The sequence below is a fragment of the Hypanus sabinus genome, chromosome 13 (genome assembly GCF_030144855.1).
Source record: "Hypanus sabinus isolate sHypSab1 chromosome 13, sHypSab1.hap1, whole genome shotgun sequence".
Lineage (NCBI taxonomy): Eukaryota > Metazoa > Chordata > Chondrichthyes > Myliobatiformes > Dasyatidae > Hypanus > Hypanus sabinus.
This window is the reverse complement of record NC_082718.1, coordinates 91116923-91133953: the sequence shown is the minus strand read 5'-3', so window position 1 is coordinate 91133953 and position 17031 is coordinate 91116923. Positions and strand designations below refer to the sequence as shown.

The window sequence follows — 17031 nt, the reverse complement described above, 5'->3', positions numbered from 1 at the left end:
TGTTTAAACTCCATTCAATCTGTCTAGTCTTTTTGAACCCAATCATTCACAAATTATTTGTATCAAGTTTACTGATAATTTAGAACTGATGCTAATGTAACAGAGCACAAAATATTAACAGATTAGATTAGCTGTAGATTGGAACACTGTTCTACATTGAAAGTTGGTAAATTCTAGGATTTAAAAAAATGCTTAGCTGCCTTTAGCAATCTGAATTATTGCTTCATTGGGTTTCTAATTGGCTTTGTCAGAAAGCTTGTGTCAGAAACTATGAAAGTAGTTTCATGGGGACACGTAATGAAGAATGCATTTTTCAACACGGCCTGGGGGAACAAGATTTTTCTCATAAGCATTTTTTTAATCTCTTCTGATGGCCCAGTAAAGTTCTGTGTAACTAAACCACCCAGATGGGAAGATATCAAGTTAAATCTCAGAAATTATAAAATGTCTTGCTCGTGGCAAATGTGGATTAGGAAAGGCAAATTACAAAGTTGTTCATTTATTTGATTTCACAAGGGTTTGAAATACTTATTTTGAGTTGGCAAACAATGAACTCACTGATGGAATCTTCATGTTGCAATGTTGTTAAAAATAGTTACAGGACAATTGTGCTAAACATGATTCATATTCCATTGAGAAGCAATGTCAAGCCTGTTATATTATTATGTATAAGTTAGGATGCATGTTTGGGAGTTGCTGCTTTGTCAATGATGCTTTCAGCCTTTCAGCTGTGCTGTAAAATTCAGATGTTCAATTTCATGTGGGGAAGTGTTTTATATATAAAAAATATGATTGCATACAAAATAAATATATATGTATTGAAGTATCTTTGTGTAAATCCAACAGATTTCTCTGTGATAATTTCCCCCCTCTTCTGGAAAGAAAGCATTTTGCCTCTATTTCTTTTAAGGAATAAGGAAAGTTTCCATCAAATCACCTGATCTATTAGACCAGGGGCTCCCAGCCTCTGTTGGGAACTCCTGCATTAGACCATGTTGGATACCCAATATGGTAATAAGTGCCTGAAAAGAAGAGAGTTACTGCTCTGTTTTGAGTTGGTTGGATAGGAAGTTATTACTCCCACCTTTTAGACTGGCCCAAAGTCACAAAGCCAAATAAAACTTTTTGAACCACGCTGCCATTTATTCATTTAAGTAAGTACAGTAATGGCATTAGTGCATTCATAATGTCCTGAGTTATCTTTTCAGTTTATTATTGATACATGAACAATTTTGCACGCAGCAATATCCCGTAAAGAGCAGTGAGTTAATGACCAAATTTTTTTTTAACAATTTAGATTAAGGGACAAATATTTTTCAGAATTCCGGAGTTTAATAGCTCCAAGGAATCCCTTGCATCCGCCTGAGAGGGCAGAGGAACTTCAGTTAATTTCTCAGCTGAAAAATGACACCTCCAACAGTAAAATACTCATTCAGTCGTGTATCGAACTACAAGTTAATTTTGGTAATGTGGCCCATAACTTAGATGACAGACTGAGTTAAGTGTGAAGCTCTAACATAGAAAATAACAATAGACCTTCTGAAATTATAGTCATAAGGGGATAAAGCACTGAAACAGGTCTTGTGGCACATCAGATCCACCCACTACCTGCTTCCTCATCAAATTTTATTTTATTTTGAGACTTAGCAGGGCAGCAGGCCTGTGCTGCCCACATGCATCCAGGTGACCAACTGACCTACTCACCCATATGCCCTTGGGATGTGGGAGCAAAAGTGGAGCCTGCAGAGGAAACCCACGTGGTCATGGGGAGAACATGCAAACTCCTTACAGGCAGCAACGGGAATTGACCCCAGGTTGCTGGCACTGTGAGGCATTATGCTAACCACATTCTACTCCTCACCTACACACCGGGGGGGGGGGGGGGGAATCTCAGTGGCAAATAATTTAAAGATTTACAAAGCTGTAAATCTTTGAGATGTGGGAAGTAATTGGAGGAAACCCTACAGACAACAGGTAGAACAAACAAACTGACAGCACCCAAGGTCAGGATTGTACTCAGGTCCATTGGGCTGTGCTCTACCTTTGGTGCTGCCCAATTGGTCAGCCTTAACCTTGGGGAAAGTGTTCTCTCTTTTGATTTTCTACTTGAGTTTGGAATTTCTTTATAGCTGGCCATCACAATGAATATTTGACGTCTTAGCTCATCACGAAACGCTTAAATTTAGGGACGAGGATGAAGTTTTCCTGGCTGTATTGTACATGCTGATGCATTCCATGAACAATCAACATAATATGTCCAATGTTCACTAGAATTTTTCCAGTACACTTTTCATAAGGAATCTGAATTCGTGCTTCATTGAATTTCTGTACTGCTTTTTAATAATCAATTAGCATAAATTTAACCCAAGGTGAATTTAATTTACTAATGTTGATGTAAGAAGTTACAGTGAAAACCTTCAGCCATCAATTGTCAAAACATAACCATTGGCTATTTTTTTTGGACAGCTCTCGTCCAGGAAGGAGGAAAACTATGTGATATTTTCAAAAATGTACATAGTTTTCATCTTGAACTTTTAGCACATGTGTCAACAGATCTGCAAAGGGTAGAGGATTCTTTATTGACTCATTTACTCCTTACAAATGTCAAGTTTTAAACAACTTTTGCTATTTTTTTTAAGCACACATGGTAAGCAAGCCAGGATCTAAGTATATGATTCATATAAATTTTTAAGAATTGAGATATAGCACAGAATAAGTCCTTTGAGCCACGTTGCCAAGCAATTCCTCCGATTTAATCCTATGCTAATCATGGGACAATTTTTAATAACCAATTAACCTACCAATTGGTTTGTCTTTGGACTGTGGGAGGAAACTGGAGCATCCAGAGGAAACCCACACGGTCAAGGGAAAAACACACAAACTACTTACAGGCAGTGGTGGGAATTGAACCCTGGTCACCTCTACTAGAAAGCTAGCAACTATCTATAAATCACCCTCTCCTTATGTTTTTAAACATAAACAAGAAAATATTCTTGTGTACTGTCCAACATTTATTCTTCCTCCAGCTCCAGCATAACTCAAAAATTTCGCTAAAGTCCTTCAGGGGAAGACATCTGCATCTTTACATGAGGTGGTCTGTGTCTAATTTTAGGAGCACTATTGTTGATTTTATAATGACCTAGCATACTACTCAGGAGTTTAGTGGACAGACCATAGACAAAGGCCTTGCCAGTGATGTCTGCGTTTAATGAGCCAATAATAAAGCTTAATATAACCTTGATTTTGTTCATTGAATTTAAAGCCATGGATCCTGATTGCTTTTTTCCCCTGTCAATTCTGGTCCTGAATGCACTGTTTTTGAAAATGCTTAATTCCTTTTATCTGTGAGACAGCAAAGATGTTTTCAGAGTTTTTGGCTAGAAAAGTTCTTGTGTTGTTTTCTGATGTGCAAAATGTTTGACAGGGCCTGGGAAAAGGTGTCAGAAATTACCCAGAAAAACTTCATTCCATTGATGAAGTTTTTTATTCTCTGGTAACTGATTAATGTCAATAGTTAAAGGGAATTTTCAGGCAAAGCAAATCTTCCCAGTATTGGGCATTGTGGCACATGAAAGAACAGGTTTCTTCCCTGCTGTTTATTACCTTCCTGTCATCAAGGGAAGATTCTATTCTTAAAATTTTGGTTTCTATGTTTAACAGAAAATGTGCTTCAATATTGAAATAAAATGCTTGGCTGAGACTATTAGTTTGGCTTATAATATTGAGAACAACTACATGTGTATGAGGTAAATGATAACATATTGTAGTGTTTAGTTTGACATTTGGTAAAGAATTACAAGCTTAATAATTAATATTCAATATTTAGTTCAATTACACAATGCAGACAGCTGTATCACGAGTTTGGTATCTTATTCTTACTCTTTTTACTCGGTATTTCTAATGTTACCTCTAGTTGGAGCAAGAGATTTAGTTTGTGAAATGTTTACGTTATTGAATAAGAATCAGGTTTAATATCGCCAGCATGTGTTGTGAATTTTATGGCAGCAGTACTATAAAATACATGATAAATAGATAGGAAAATAATTACTATAAGATATACATCTATTATATAGTTAAAATAAGTAGTGCAGGGGAAAAAAATCAAATAAAAAAAGTAGTGAGGTAGTGTTCGTGGGTTCAATGTCCATTTAGGAATCATGTGGCAGAGGGGGAGAAGCTGTTCTTAAATCACTGAGTGTGTGCCTTCAGGCTTCTGTACTTCCTTCTTGACTGTAACAATGAGATGAAGGCATGTCCTGGTTGGTGGGACCCTTAATGATGGCTGCCTTGGCATCTCTCCGTATATGCTGCCTGACCTGCTGAGTTCCTCCAGCATTGTGAGCGTGTGTGTGTGTGTGTGTACACATATACATACTGGTGACATATTTATTGTTTAGGTAAATTGATACAACGATGAGATTAGCCATCAATAGGTTCTTATCTAAAACATATGCTGCCTTCATACTTTATATAAGGCTGGAGAATGAGAAATTTATGTCCCGTCAAATAAGACATCCAGGAAAGAATATGTTTATAGGCTGTAAGGTTAATTGAAGGATGTAGAAAAAAAATCTGGACATTTAGAAATCTGTCTTTAGAAGCTGGATTCAGTATCTCCGAGGAAAATGTATGAAGTTAAAATGATAGACGGTCTGCTGTCAATAGAAAGATGCTTCAAGTTGTAGCCATTACTTTTACAGGTGAATTAATTCTTGCAAACCAGGTGATCATAAGTTAATAAGAATTTATTTTTAGGACTGAATTTGATACATTTTGGTCATTTTTGTATGGAGTTTCAAAGTATAGCATAGAGGGAGAGTTGCTTAAAGTTTAAATTGTTGTACAGTCATTAAATAATATTAAAACCATTTTTGAAGGAGGCCGTGGCCCATGTAATAGTACCAGTGAGATATGGTGCAATCAAGTAGAGAAAATTTGACAGATTTATAGTAGGTTTTAGGCTTCACTTTCTGATGAACCAGAGTTATCCTGCATGAAGACAAAAGAAGTGATAATATTATCAGCAACTGCTATAAATTTTCCAGACCGTGTATTTCCAATCATCGTTTATTTCTCAACTTGTTTTGACAGTAATATGTTTTGATTTTTTGGGCCAAATGGGCCGGCCTTCTGTTTTGCAGCAAGATAAATAAATTAAGCTACTACCCCTAAAGCCAGTCACCAGGAGGTGCTAGCTGTCACCAAGACTAAAGTGTCATGAGTATGTGTGCTGCCATAACAAGTTCCCAAATGATGTTATCCATTAATGAAGCAAAAATTGTAAACTAGGTTAATATAGGCTGAAAACTATATTAATAATGCCTAATTTAAAAAATCTGTAATCTCTTGTGATTAAATATTCATTCAGGAAACAGAAACCTACACAATTTACAGATATTCAAATTAGTAAATTGCTTTCATTCCTGAAGCTCTTCCAAAGATGACTTTGTTAGTGCTGAGTTAATTGTTTGGTAAACAAACGTTTCCGTACTGAGACAAAAAATGAATATTTGCTGCTTCACCACAAAATTTGCTCTACAACAATGCCATTACGAATTCATTGACAATAAATTATTAGGAAATTAAACACGCGTTGAGATTATGACAGTGGCAATCTCAATACCTAAAATCTGCCCGTGTAAAAGAATGCCACCTCGGCGAAGATTTGAGACTTTTAAGGACGGAGCATTTAAGGTGATGTGCGAAACTTTTTATTTTTTACAAAACAATGCAGTGTGAATTCAATGCGGGGGGGGGCGGGAAAAAAACTACTAGTTACCAATAATTGACATTCACGTCGTAACATTCTCCCACGCCTCAAGCGCCCCCTCCACGTCTGTGTTTATTAAGGGATATCCTGAATAGAGTGTACTTCTCCAGTGTCGTTTGATTGTTTAATTGACCCCCCGTTCCACCCACCTGCCCCCTCAACACATGCACACAGGTCTGTCATCGCACACAGGGGGATCTAATCCTCGCAGGCACACGCGTCCAGCGCTTTGAAAAGACGGCGCAACCTATAATCTGGTTCTCCAGTGTCACCCCGCTGTTTCTGCTCCTTGAACTTGGGAGACGGGGGGTGTGGGGGGCAGATGCGGGCGGCCAGTTGGAGGTCTGTGGGCGCTTGGGGGGGTGAAATCAGGCTCGGCTCACGGGGTTGGTGGGGTGGGGTGGGGTGGGGGGGGGGGGGGGAAGGAGAGCCGTGCAAAAAGCGGCGCCGTGCGTGCGTGCTCCCACTCTCCCACAATCCGTGCTCGATCGGCGGGGACGCGCGTACACCAACCCCCCCCCCCATGCAAATGTGAACGGGAGGAGGAGGAGGAGATAGAGGGAAAAAAAACACACCAGGCTGATCCCAACAGCCCGAAAACGGGCGGAATTTTATTTTGTGTTTTTTTTTGCACGTGGGGTGCCTGAAATATTAAAAAATGAGAGGAAAAAAAGGGGAAAAACGGCGTGACGTAAGGTGTTTTCTGGCTTTGGAAATGTATGACGTCATATGCAATAGACTCCTATAGAAAAATGGTGTCTTTTTACACGGGCAGTAGAGTGACTGAAAGTTATTTGGATTCACAAAATCCTGGGTGATGCATTGGTGATTTAGAGTAATGCTCTCTCAAAAATGGATGTAGAGAAAGAGACTGGACGAAGATTGGTCTGTAGTTTTTTGTAACGTAACGAGTTTTTGTGCCATATTAAAGCAGAGAGAGAGTGAGAGGATCTCTGTGCAGCTACTAGTAGTAATATCGAGGGGAGGGGGAGACGAATCACCGTGTGACTGAAGCTGAAATGGCCTCTTGTTTTTATTTTATATTTTTTTGGAGTAGTGACTTCCTGTTTAATTTTGAGGGTCAGTGGGGGTGGGAGGAGGGGGACTTTATTAAAAAAAATGTTTCCCCCCTCCCCTCGCTCCCTTCCCTCCCTCGTTTGTGTTTTTTTTTCCTTTCCGCTCCAGCTACGGTTCCAAGTTGTGAGGGAAGTGGCTGAAGTGAGGGGCTGGGATGTGTTTACAGTGTCTGCGGGAGGAAGCGCTGCTTCCCGCTGGCCTCTGCCATCCCACCGCCAGGCTCTTCGGCCTAGTCCTGCCTCCTCACCCAAAACAAAACATTTAGAATCGCCTGTTCTCGCCTCGCCTCCGTGTGATTTTTTTTCCTCTCTCTCTCTCGTTTTATTTTGAGGGAGACGTACCTCAGAGACGAGCGGAAAAGCCGAATACCGAAGGATTGGATTTGTGCTTTTCGAACTCATCTCGAATCGGACGCCTAGCGACGAGAGAGCTGGGCACAAAAAAAATTGTCCGTGTTTACAAACCTCTGGCGCCTAAAATATGCAGCTTAAAATCAGGAAATCGAAACTTCACCTTTCCGTTTTGATTTTAGTTTTGCATGAAAGCTCTCTCGCCCTCATTAATGTGTAATTGTATTAAAATAATTCAAATCTTGCTGGGTGAAAGCTCACCTCGGTTCAGCTATTTGGACCAGGCGCCCACTTGGTCCAAGTCTTTGATGCTCGTAAAAGTGTTTACAGAAAATTGAATTCCAGCACTGTTTGCTTCGCGATTCCCCCTTTTATTAGATGTAACCGGTCACTTAACGGAAGAGCCAATTATCCGTATTTGTAACACAGCAGGTCTGAAGGTGCCTCGACAGCAGGAGTCTCATTCAAGTTGCTTTTAAAAAAAACGGACCACGAGTTATGAAGTTATTCTAAAATTGTGATTGCTGTAACCTTAAAAGGGATGAAAATGCACTTAAACACGATTAAAATATAATTTTACGAAGGAAGGATCCTGGTGGGACGGCTTCATTAAAATTCATATTTGCATAAGAGTTGTAAATGTCTTTGAATTGATAAATGAACGTTTATGAATATTATGTTAAAGGAACTTCAAATTCATCTTCAAAGAAATTAGTGCTAAACAAGATATGTTTACATTTGAAGTTCGTTGTGTTCCTCCAGTCAGTGCCTCCGTCTCATAAATGTAAACTGGTTATTTGTATAAGTTGATGCTGTTTTCGGGGGGCGGGGGGAACGTGCACATTCATACGGTTAAGTTTAATATCTAGGCAATACACATATAATGTTTCATTATAAAATATATTATTTGAATTGGCTGTAGGTTAAACACTGGTGTAGCGTTACATATAGGTCTGGTTCTCTTCTGTTTATAGCGCACATTTTGTAGAAGGCGGTATGACAATGAGGACCTCTCAGACGATGACATAGCCAGCATGAGGACTTTTGATGTGGAGGAAAAGCTTAGTAGTGACTCATACAATTCAAGTTACGTGCAGTTTATGAAAGGAAAAGGTAAGAATTGTAAGAGAGGTGTTCTTTGTTTTAAAATGTCTGTATATCCCGTCCAGATTGCGAGTGGAGCTGCAGTACTGCAGCTTGGCTGGTCAGTGGGCTCTGCCTCTCGAATTTCCCGCCGTTCAGGGAAGGGATGAGTTTGACGAGTTTCGTCATGGTCTCAAATTCGCCTCTTATTTACTGTGTATAAAAATATTTTGTTAAGTAAACCATTTCAAAATGAAATGTCATTCGAACCAGAGGGAAGTCGTTGGGAGACGTGTATCTTAATTAAAAAAAAACGCTTGACTGGAAAGGGGAAAATCTAATGTTCTATATGTAGCTGTGTGGATTGTAAATGATCGTAACCTGGCCACAAAATAAAATAACCACAAGTAGACCTGCTGATATCGTTTTATTTTCTTTTGTAATTTGCATGTTGTTTTCTGACCCGTTTAGATTTACAGAATTTTATCTAACAGGGATTTGGCCAGCGTTAGATGGGAGCGAGGTATATAGGGCGGGGGTGGGAAAGAACGAATCACAGCCAATGTCAATTGTTATTTTAAACAAATGGAAGCCAACTTGTATTCAATGGCGAGATACTGTTGTATTATTGGCTCCGCGGATTCACGATTCGTGATAAGTACTGTTTTGATTTAGTATAATAAGACCAAAACTTAGAACCCTGGGTAAATCCCTGTTTAACGTGGTACATGTATGAAGCGATTGCATCTCTTGTTTATAATTATTGTTGGGATCTTTTTCTCACTTCTCGTCCTAAAGTTAAGTTTTACTGTATGTTGCAACAGATTTTACCCTTGAATATGTGCAGAGAGAGACTATCAAGGTCCCCATTATCTTCAGGGACAAAGATGGTCTAGGAATCAAGTAAGTTTGCAAATAGATATGTTTTGATTACGTTTACCGTTTCTTAACGTTTCAGCAAATGCCATCAATGTGTTTCTTTTTTCCAGCACGTATCAAACATATTTATTAAACATTCAATATGAGAAATTGCCTGAAACCGGCGTAATGCGGAACGTCAGTGTACTCTGGATCGTTAACGAAATAGACATTCTTCCTCTGCCTGCCTCAAATTATCCTTGACGTAAAGGAGGGAGAACTGTTGCTTTTCTTTGCCATGGAAGAGCAGCTAAACAAATAAATACTACCCGTTCCAGAGTAATATTTGATACTAACTTTCCAATGTGTACCGTATTTGTTTAGCAGGTATGGCTCATTAAGCCAATTAACTACCATACGTCTTTAATACTTTAATAATGAAGATTAAAAATCAATCTTCAGTTGTGAATTGTACAATTCCTCCAGCCCTGTATCCATAATGCAGGAAATCTCGTTAACCCTTTGCCCGACTGTCCCCAAGAAAGAATGCCAAACGAGGTTGAAAAACGGGAACTTCTCTCCTCTCCATTTTCAACGGACTCGGCAGTTCTAAAAGTTTAACTGTTCTTCAGCATCCATTGAGAGAACGTCCACTGGGTCCCTTAAATTCGCAATATGCCGCCTCTTCCGTGAAAAAAAGAACTGAGAACGTGATTCTCGGGGGGGGGGGGGGGAACACGTTTTGTTTCGCTGACATCTTCACATATATCACATCTAAACCGGGCACCCGTTGCGTCAGTGTCCATAATCAGTTCATTCGAGGCCTTGTGAGCATAACACGAATATGATTTGTTTTAAGACTGTGATAATTCCGAATCTTAATTTTTGCTCTCTCGGAAATTCAAATCCCGTGTCTGTTATCCTTGCTGGAGGGAAGACAAACTTTAGTGACAACGGTCTTTGAATTTGGGTTGAGAAAGATCGTGTCTAATACGGGGTTGCTAACTCGCTTCGCAAGCATTTTCATTCGCCTGGAGTCGGTTTAAATATACCAATTAAAATATACAAGATGTTTGAAAGTCATCGTAGACTTTGATAGATGTGGTAACATTCCGCTAATGTCCCATTCACTCACCTGATAGTCTATAATTAGAGGGATAACAATTGGCTGCCGCCGCATTAGATTCCATTTAAAACTGAACTTGTCTGTTTCAAACGGGTATCTTTGAAAAGGCAGGACGGGGGGCGAAAGCTAGTAACGGTAGTACTAAAACAAGCCGTAAAGGTATAAAGTTTCGGCAGCGTTCGCAGAATCTTAGTTTTGTCAGTCAGTGAGAGATCGTGTTTCATTATACAACCCCACGACAGACAATACCAGTGACGAAGGGCAAGGACAGCCAAGCTGAATTCGTGCGACTTAAATACCATAGCGTAAATAGATAGGCTTGTACCGGTGCCTGAGATGGTACTTGGGTGGTCAATTTTAATTCATTAAGCAGCCTTTACATTCCCTGAAGCTCCCGGGTTCGAAATGGAAACCTCCTATTGGATAAAACTCAGCGTCCATTAGTGCAATGTAAAATTTTAACATTATGTTGCTAGAGGCTTCGTAGGTAAGCCTGACTATAACGACGAACTGTGCCACCACGCGTCACTGGTTTTAAAGCATTTTTAGCGGGCGGAATGTGAGACTAAAATTTTATATCTTGTCTTCACCGCAGAACACCAGATACCGATTTCAGTATCAGGGATGTAAAACTCTTCGTTGGTAAGTGAAGTTTGAAATGTACGAGGTTGCGTTGTTTATTGAATTTAATTTTGTTTAATTATGAACGCTGAACGTCGACTTTGGAGAAAACTCTTAAATACTTAAATGTCACTTCTCTTGATACGTTATCCAAGTTTATTTGAACAAAATGGGGTAGTGAAAAATATTTAAATTATTGTTACAAATATCATTCGAAAAGATCTTTGTAAATGATGCCGATAAAGAATTAACTGGTTATTCATGTTTCAAATGGAGTTTTAATATTTGTATATACACGAGGAGGAAAACATCGATATAATCTTGTTGATATGGAATCTTGGCTTTAATAATTCAATAAAAGTTTGCATGCCATGATTTCAGATGCCTATGAACATTATAAATAATCTGGTTGTAGTTACTGGAGATTAGGTTGCAATAAAATTACTGGTTGTGATCATGTTGGATCATCGTTATGTATTGCCAAATAATACAATACTGGAGCAGGTCTTTCAGCATCTCAGATCTCTTCTGCTCTTCCTGTAGATCAGGGGTTCCCCGTTTTTTTAATGCACTGACTCCCTACCATTAATTGAAAGGTTCCTGGACTGCAGGTAGGGAGCCTGTGGTGAAGATGAAGGCTGGTTGGTGCTTGAGCTCTGAGTTCCACTTCCATGCACTCCTTTAATATTCTGCCATACTCAGAATTGAAAAATCAATTCACCAGAATCCTGGACCTTCACTACTCTCAATGTTAAAACATCCTGTTTTTACCCTTAGATAGCTTAGTTTTAGTCTTATGACTCTCACACCCCCCCCACTACCTTCCAATGTATCTGTCATAACAGAACTTTAAACACTCTCTGAGCCATTTCTCAATTGTCTAAGCCTCTCCAGTGCAAATAACCCTTATAAATATATACCTTCATATCATTTTGTTGAATTGTGCTGCACTCTTCCTATGTTGTTGCTTTCTGTGCTTTGTGGTGCTTTGGGCAGTAACTTTGCCATTTCTTGAGCATTTTTTGTTTTGTTTTTTTATATATGAGGCCAGGTTGCTAGCTTGATGCTCATCCCGGTGTGGATGGAAAGCATGCAAGGGAGCCAGCAGGATTCGAACCTGGGACCACTACTCCTCAAAGTCCGGCATGGATGCCACTATACTCTTTCCATGGCAGTACACTTTTCCTGAAGTTTAATGCCCAAATTTAATGCAAAGCCTCACATGGGATTTGATCAAGGTTGTCTGAACCTGAAGCATCACTTCCTCATTTTTTTGTTTTAACTTTCTTCATGCAAAAACCCGTGTTCCATTTAGTCTTTATTGCTGTTTAGACAAACACTAGATTTTCTGAATAAAAACTGTATTACTTCATAGTTACTGGTCCATCTCAGCTGAATTTCAGTAAGGTGGTCTGTTTTCTTATTTTTTTCCCTCATGCTTAAAACGATATCATCACTGGTAGGATCAGGCATTGTGTGCAAAAAGAGCAGTAGTTTGTTGTGAGGCTGGGTTTAAGAAGTAGGAAGGCTTTCCATGATCCCCTTGGGCACTTCATAATCTTTTTCCAAGTCTTGCATTTCTTGCTTCCCCCTCTCTTGTACATTTTAATGGGTGTTACTCTGCTATTGTGAAGATGCCTTCCACTAGTGCGGGGGTCGGCAACCTGCGGCTCCCGAGCCATTTGTGGCTCTTTCACCTCTGTGCTGCAGCTCCCTGTGGCTTTGGGAAATAATTGGTCAGTATTTAATTAAAATGTATTTTATGTTAGTTTGTTAGCTTTTGAAATGTAATTATGGTGATCTTGTACAACCTAAGTGTAGCGACACATTTCCTGCCACATCCGAAACGGCTCACAATTAGCCAGCATTCCGGCTAAGGGAGATAGCCTACGGGGGTTTGTGAGTACGCGTCTTTTGCAGCATCTGCGTCCATGGGGGCTGGGTTGAGGGAAGCTGAAAAGCAAGGCTGTTTAGTTCGAATAAAGCTATCTTTGACTGCAGTTTACTGACACCGCTACAACGTGTTTTTATCGCTGGCTGTCCAGACGGAAGGTGCTGAAACGCTTTGTCGCGTGTCTGGAAGAAGTGAAAACTTTCCTGGGCAGCAAAGGGCTCACCTTTCCTGAGCTGGAACAGCCAGAGTGGCTGGAAAAGCTACACTTCATGGTAGACATGACAGCGCACCTGAACACGCTGAACACAGCTCTTCAGGGGAAAGGACGTACAGCCCTGCACATGTTGGAGGATGTTTTGGCATTCGAGCGCAAGTTGACAGTGCTTGCCAGAGATTTACAGAAAGGCACTTTGTCTCACTTCCCCAATTTGAGAGAGTTCAAACAAGGTCACGACATGATAATTTCGGAGTATTTACATTCTGCAATCATCGCAATGCAAACATCGTTTGGGAAACGCTTCTGTGAGTTCAGAGAGGAAAAAAACACATTATCCTTCCCGGTCACTCCCTTAAGCATCGATCCTTCCCTACTGAATACAACTGCATTGGCAGGTGTGAGTCAACCTGATCTTGAGATGGAACTGGCCGACATAGCCGACAAAGACATATGGGTGTCCAAGTTTAGACGCTTGACAGCAGACCTTGAAGATGTTGCCCGTCAGAAGGCCGTTCTTGCTCAGAAACACAAATGGAGTGATATTGAAAACCTCACAGATGACAGCTTGCGATCCTGTGTAAAGATGAAGGTGACATCATACAGCCCTGATGTGCAGACGCTGTGCGCTGAGGTCCAGGAGCAGAAATCCCATTAACCAAGTATGATAAATATTTTAATTGCCTATTATTTTACTTATATTCATATTTTTTCATTGTTCAGTGAAATAGTCCTTTCATTTTTCAGGATGACAGCTGGCTGACGTTATTTTTGGTTTGCTGCTGGCGGAAAATTTAAGTTCGGCGTTTTTCATAAATACAAGAAGGACTCAAATAGACATTGAATATTTTACTTAAAAGTAACTTTCAACCCAACGTCTTTTTTTCGGAGTTCAAAATGTTTTTGTTGCATGCAGAAATGTAATTTCGTTTTCTCTGCAGGAGTTCATCAATTTCATAAATGCAACACATTATAGTTTGTTTATACATAGCATAAAGGCAAAAAAAACGTTGTATGCAGTGTTATTTCATTTTAAATGTCAAACGGGTTTTGCGGCTCCCAGTGTTTTCTTTTCTGTGGGAAACGGGTCCAAGTGGCTCTTTCAGTGGTAAAGGTTGCTGACCCCTGCACTAGTGGATTAGTAAAACTCACCTTAAAGCAGAATTGTGATGACTCCTTAAACATTGTTTCAGGAAGAAGACTTCATTTCTGTTTCAATATTCTGCTGTGAACTGGTGACTAGCTAAGTTGGGAGTGAACATTTAATTTGCTGTGTATTCAAATGTTCTTAATGCTTGTGAGTGTTCTTTAATTGAAATAGAGAACACTGGTCCATCCATTTATTTTATAATCAGAACATTTGGTTGCAATGCAGGATTCATTCTGTTTTCTCATTTAACCCAATTGCAAGATTTTGATTTGCATGAATGCATTCTTTAGTCTATAATTTTCCCAAATGATTGTTTTTCTTTGACCTTTTTGTTATCGTTTTTATGTACTTTTGACAGCCCAGTCATGTTTATACATGACTGTGGTGAACTACATATACCTGTCTGGACATGCCCCACCTGCTGACTGCTGTGGCTCCTCCCACAGACCCAGGTATAAAGGAGATTGGGGGCTCTGCCCCGGCCTCAGTCTCCAGGATGCAGTGTGGTGGTCAATTGCTGCTTCTTCTTTCTTCCAGCCAATAAAAGCCTATGTCCCACCTCAGGTATCCAAGAGTTATTGATGGTGCATCAATGACCAAGCTATTGTACTGAGAAACCAGTTCTGAGGAGTAACAGAAATAAGATGAAGCCAGATACAATGATGAAGTGAACTGAAATTGTGAGTTGCATGAATTGTTTGATTAAGGGAAGGGGTGAAGTATGTGATGGTTTTGATATTCTGGAAAATGTGTAAACACATTTTCACTGCATTCCAGAAAATAATTCACTCTGTAAAAGTTTAATGCATTTTAGCACGACAGACAATGATAAATACCACTATTGTTAAGAATAGCTAGTGTAATGAGTGAACTAAGCACAGTGAGGATGGAGGGAGGAGTGGTCTGTTGGATAGTATATTGAAGTTAAAAATGAAATGGAAAAGAACACGAGTGTTGCCTAGTTGATGTTCAGTAAAATATAAATAGAAAGCCAATTGAACTTCACTTTTTTTTTAAAAAGTAAGTTTTTATTTCTTTGGGACTGCAGACTCTCTCAGGAGCCAATTAATAGCAGGTCAGGTAATTAACTTAAGTCATCTGGGACAAAGTGTTAAATAACATTAGCTGTTGATTTACTTTTGGAAAACAAACGGAAAGTGTTCTATTGGAATTGAAATGCTTTTGCTACTTCATTGCCTAAAATTTCATGGTGTCGATTTTTGATGTTTGCTTGAAATCTTGAAAAAGTATTCAGATTTTAAAAATAAATGCAGATATTTAAGCAACTTGATTCTGCCTTCACAATTGCATAGTTGTATTAATTGAGAAAGTAACCTTGAACAAATATTAATGATAAAGAATTCTGAATTTCAGAGTGAGTTTTAAGAGAGATGTTCTATTATATGAAGCTAAGCAGAGGCAGTTTTAAGAATTTTTTTTCTATTTGATTAATATCTGAAATGAGGCCCCCCCCCCCAATCATCTCCATTAATATGATTGCTAATGTGGACGATGATTTAGCCTTTTGTGACTGGTTGGCCTATGTTTTGTGGAAATACAGACATTATGTCACTACAATCAGAAGAACAGGAACACCAAAGTAAATTTATTGTCGAAGTATATATATGTCACCATATGCAACCCTGAGATCTCTTGTGCTGGCAATCACAGTAAATACAAAAAACTTCATAGAATCATAACTTGAGTATGGCATTGGAACTGTGCTTAGCCTCACAGTCCTAAGTGTAAGGTGAGAACAGTGGGGGGGGGGGGGGCCGCTAAGCACACAGCCTTGTGCACCTGTGCTGAGGGAGATTTTGAAGGAGATGTTGCTAATCTGAACTGACTGGGGTCTGTAAGTGAGGAAATTGAGGATCCAGTTGAAATGGGAAGTATTGAGCCTAGGGAAGTATGGAAGCTTATTGATTAGTTTTGAGGGTATGATCGTGTTGAATGCTGAGCTGTAGTCAGATGAGCATTCTGATGTATGCATCTTCACTGTTTAGATGTTCCTGGATTGTCAAGAGCCTTAAATCACTGGAGATTGCAGTAAATATAAATAGATAATGCCACTGGCATAGCCAAGCCCTTTTCCTGCTTGCTAATAAGTACAGTGTACTTCGGTCGCTAGGGAACAGCAGATAGTGAAAATGGAAATCCTTTGTGCAGATAGGGTTCTTTTTGTATTATATAGAGCTTCCTTTGCAATGTGAATGGAATGGACTTCACAGTGCTATTGCTTTGATGTGTTGAAGAACTACTTAAAATATTCTTTTAAGATGTATTATTTGTGGATGAGGAAGGAGAACGCTTTCTTAAAGGTGGAATGGAGTGATGTTTGCTTGAAAAAGAAATCAACAGCCTACTTCCATGTAAGAAAGTTAGTTAATGCTGTACCCTTTGAAAAGAATCCAAGGGAGCCTTTTGTTTTTCCTATTAGGAATGCAAAAACAGGAAGTAAGTTCATGAATTCTATCTGTTAAAGTTTGCTTGATGATCCATTCTAAATATCTGAATCTTGTGTTTATTTGCTGGGTAGCAGCAAAGAAGTATTTTATTGGACAATTAATTTTTTAGTAGACTCTTGCAACAAATGTTAACACAAGGTCTGTTTTCCATTGTTACAATTTAATAAGCAATACCAGTTAGTCCAGAGCTTGACTGCTATATATAGTTCTTGTTCTCATTGATCTGAAGTGATTGTAAAGTTTATTTACCAGGGCTGGAAAATTGTTGCTTTGTAGGAAGTTGAATAAGTTATGATTGTTTTCTTTGGACAGAGAAAGCAGGGGTGGCTGTGCGGTGGAGGAGAAAAGACTTGAGTATATAAAAATGATGAGAACCAAGGGAAATAAGTAGGAGTTATTTAATTTAGCAGTTAAGTTGAA

At 39.3% G+C, this 17031-nt stretch overlaps 1 protein-coding gene and 1 long non-coding RNA gene across 9 annotated transcripts in view; one reads left to right on the top strand and one right to left on the bottom strand.

Moving 5' to 3' along the window:
- Positions 1–17031, top strand: part of kdm2bb (lysine (K)-specific demethylase 2Bb) — a 237774-nt gene that overhangs the window by 10147 nt on the left and 210596 nt on the right. For 3 of the 8 annotated variants that reach the window (XM_059988184.1, XM_059988183.1, XM_059988182.1), the window contains exons 1-4: positions 5623–5694; positions 8172–8310; positions 9105–9183; positions 10860–10906. In XM_059988184.1, coding sequence (XP_059844167.1) covers positions 5647–5694; positions 8172–8310; positions 9105–9183; positions 10860–10906 — 313 coding nt within the window. In that variant the 5' untranslated portion in view covers positions 5623–5646. Of the gene's footprint in view, positions 1–5622; positions 5695–6328; positions 6462–6494; positions 6656–8171; positions 8311–9104; positions 9184–10859; positions 10907–17031 lie in introns of those variants that run through there. The other 5 variants (XM_059988187.1, XM_059988185.1, XM_059988188.1 and 2 more) reach the window with 3 other exon arrangements.
- LOC132404130 (uncharacterized) lies at positions 4730–7278 on the bottom strand. The gene is made up of 2 exons (XR_009515428.1): positions 7189–7278; positions 4730–4989 (listed from the first exon to the last, which is right to left on the bottom strand). It is a non-coding gene; the product is annotated as an uncharacterized LOC132404130 (long non-coding RNA).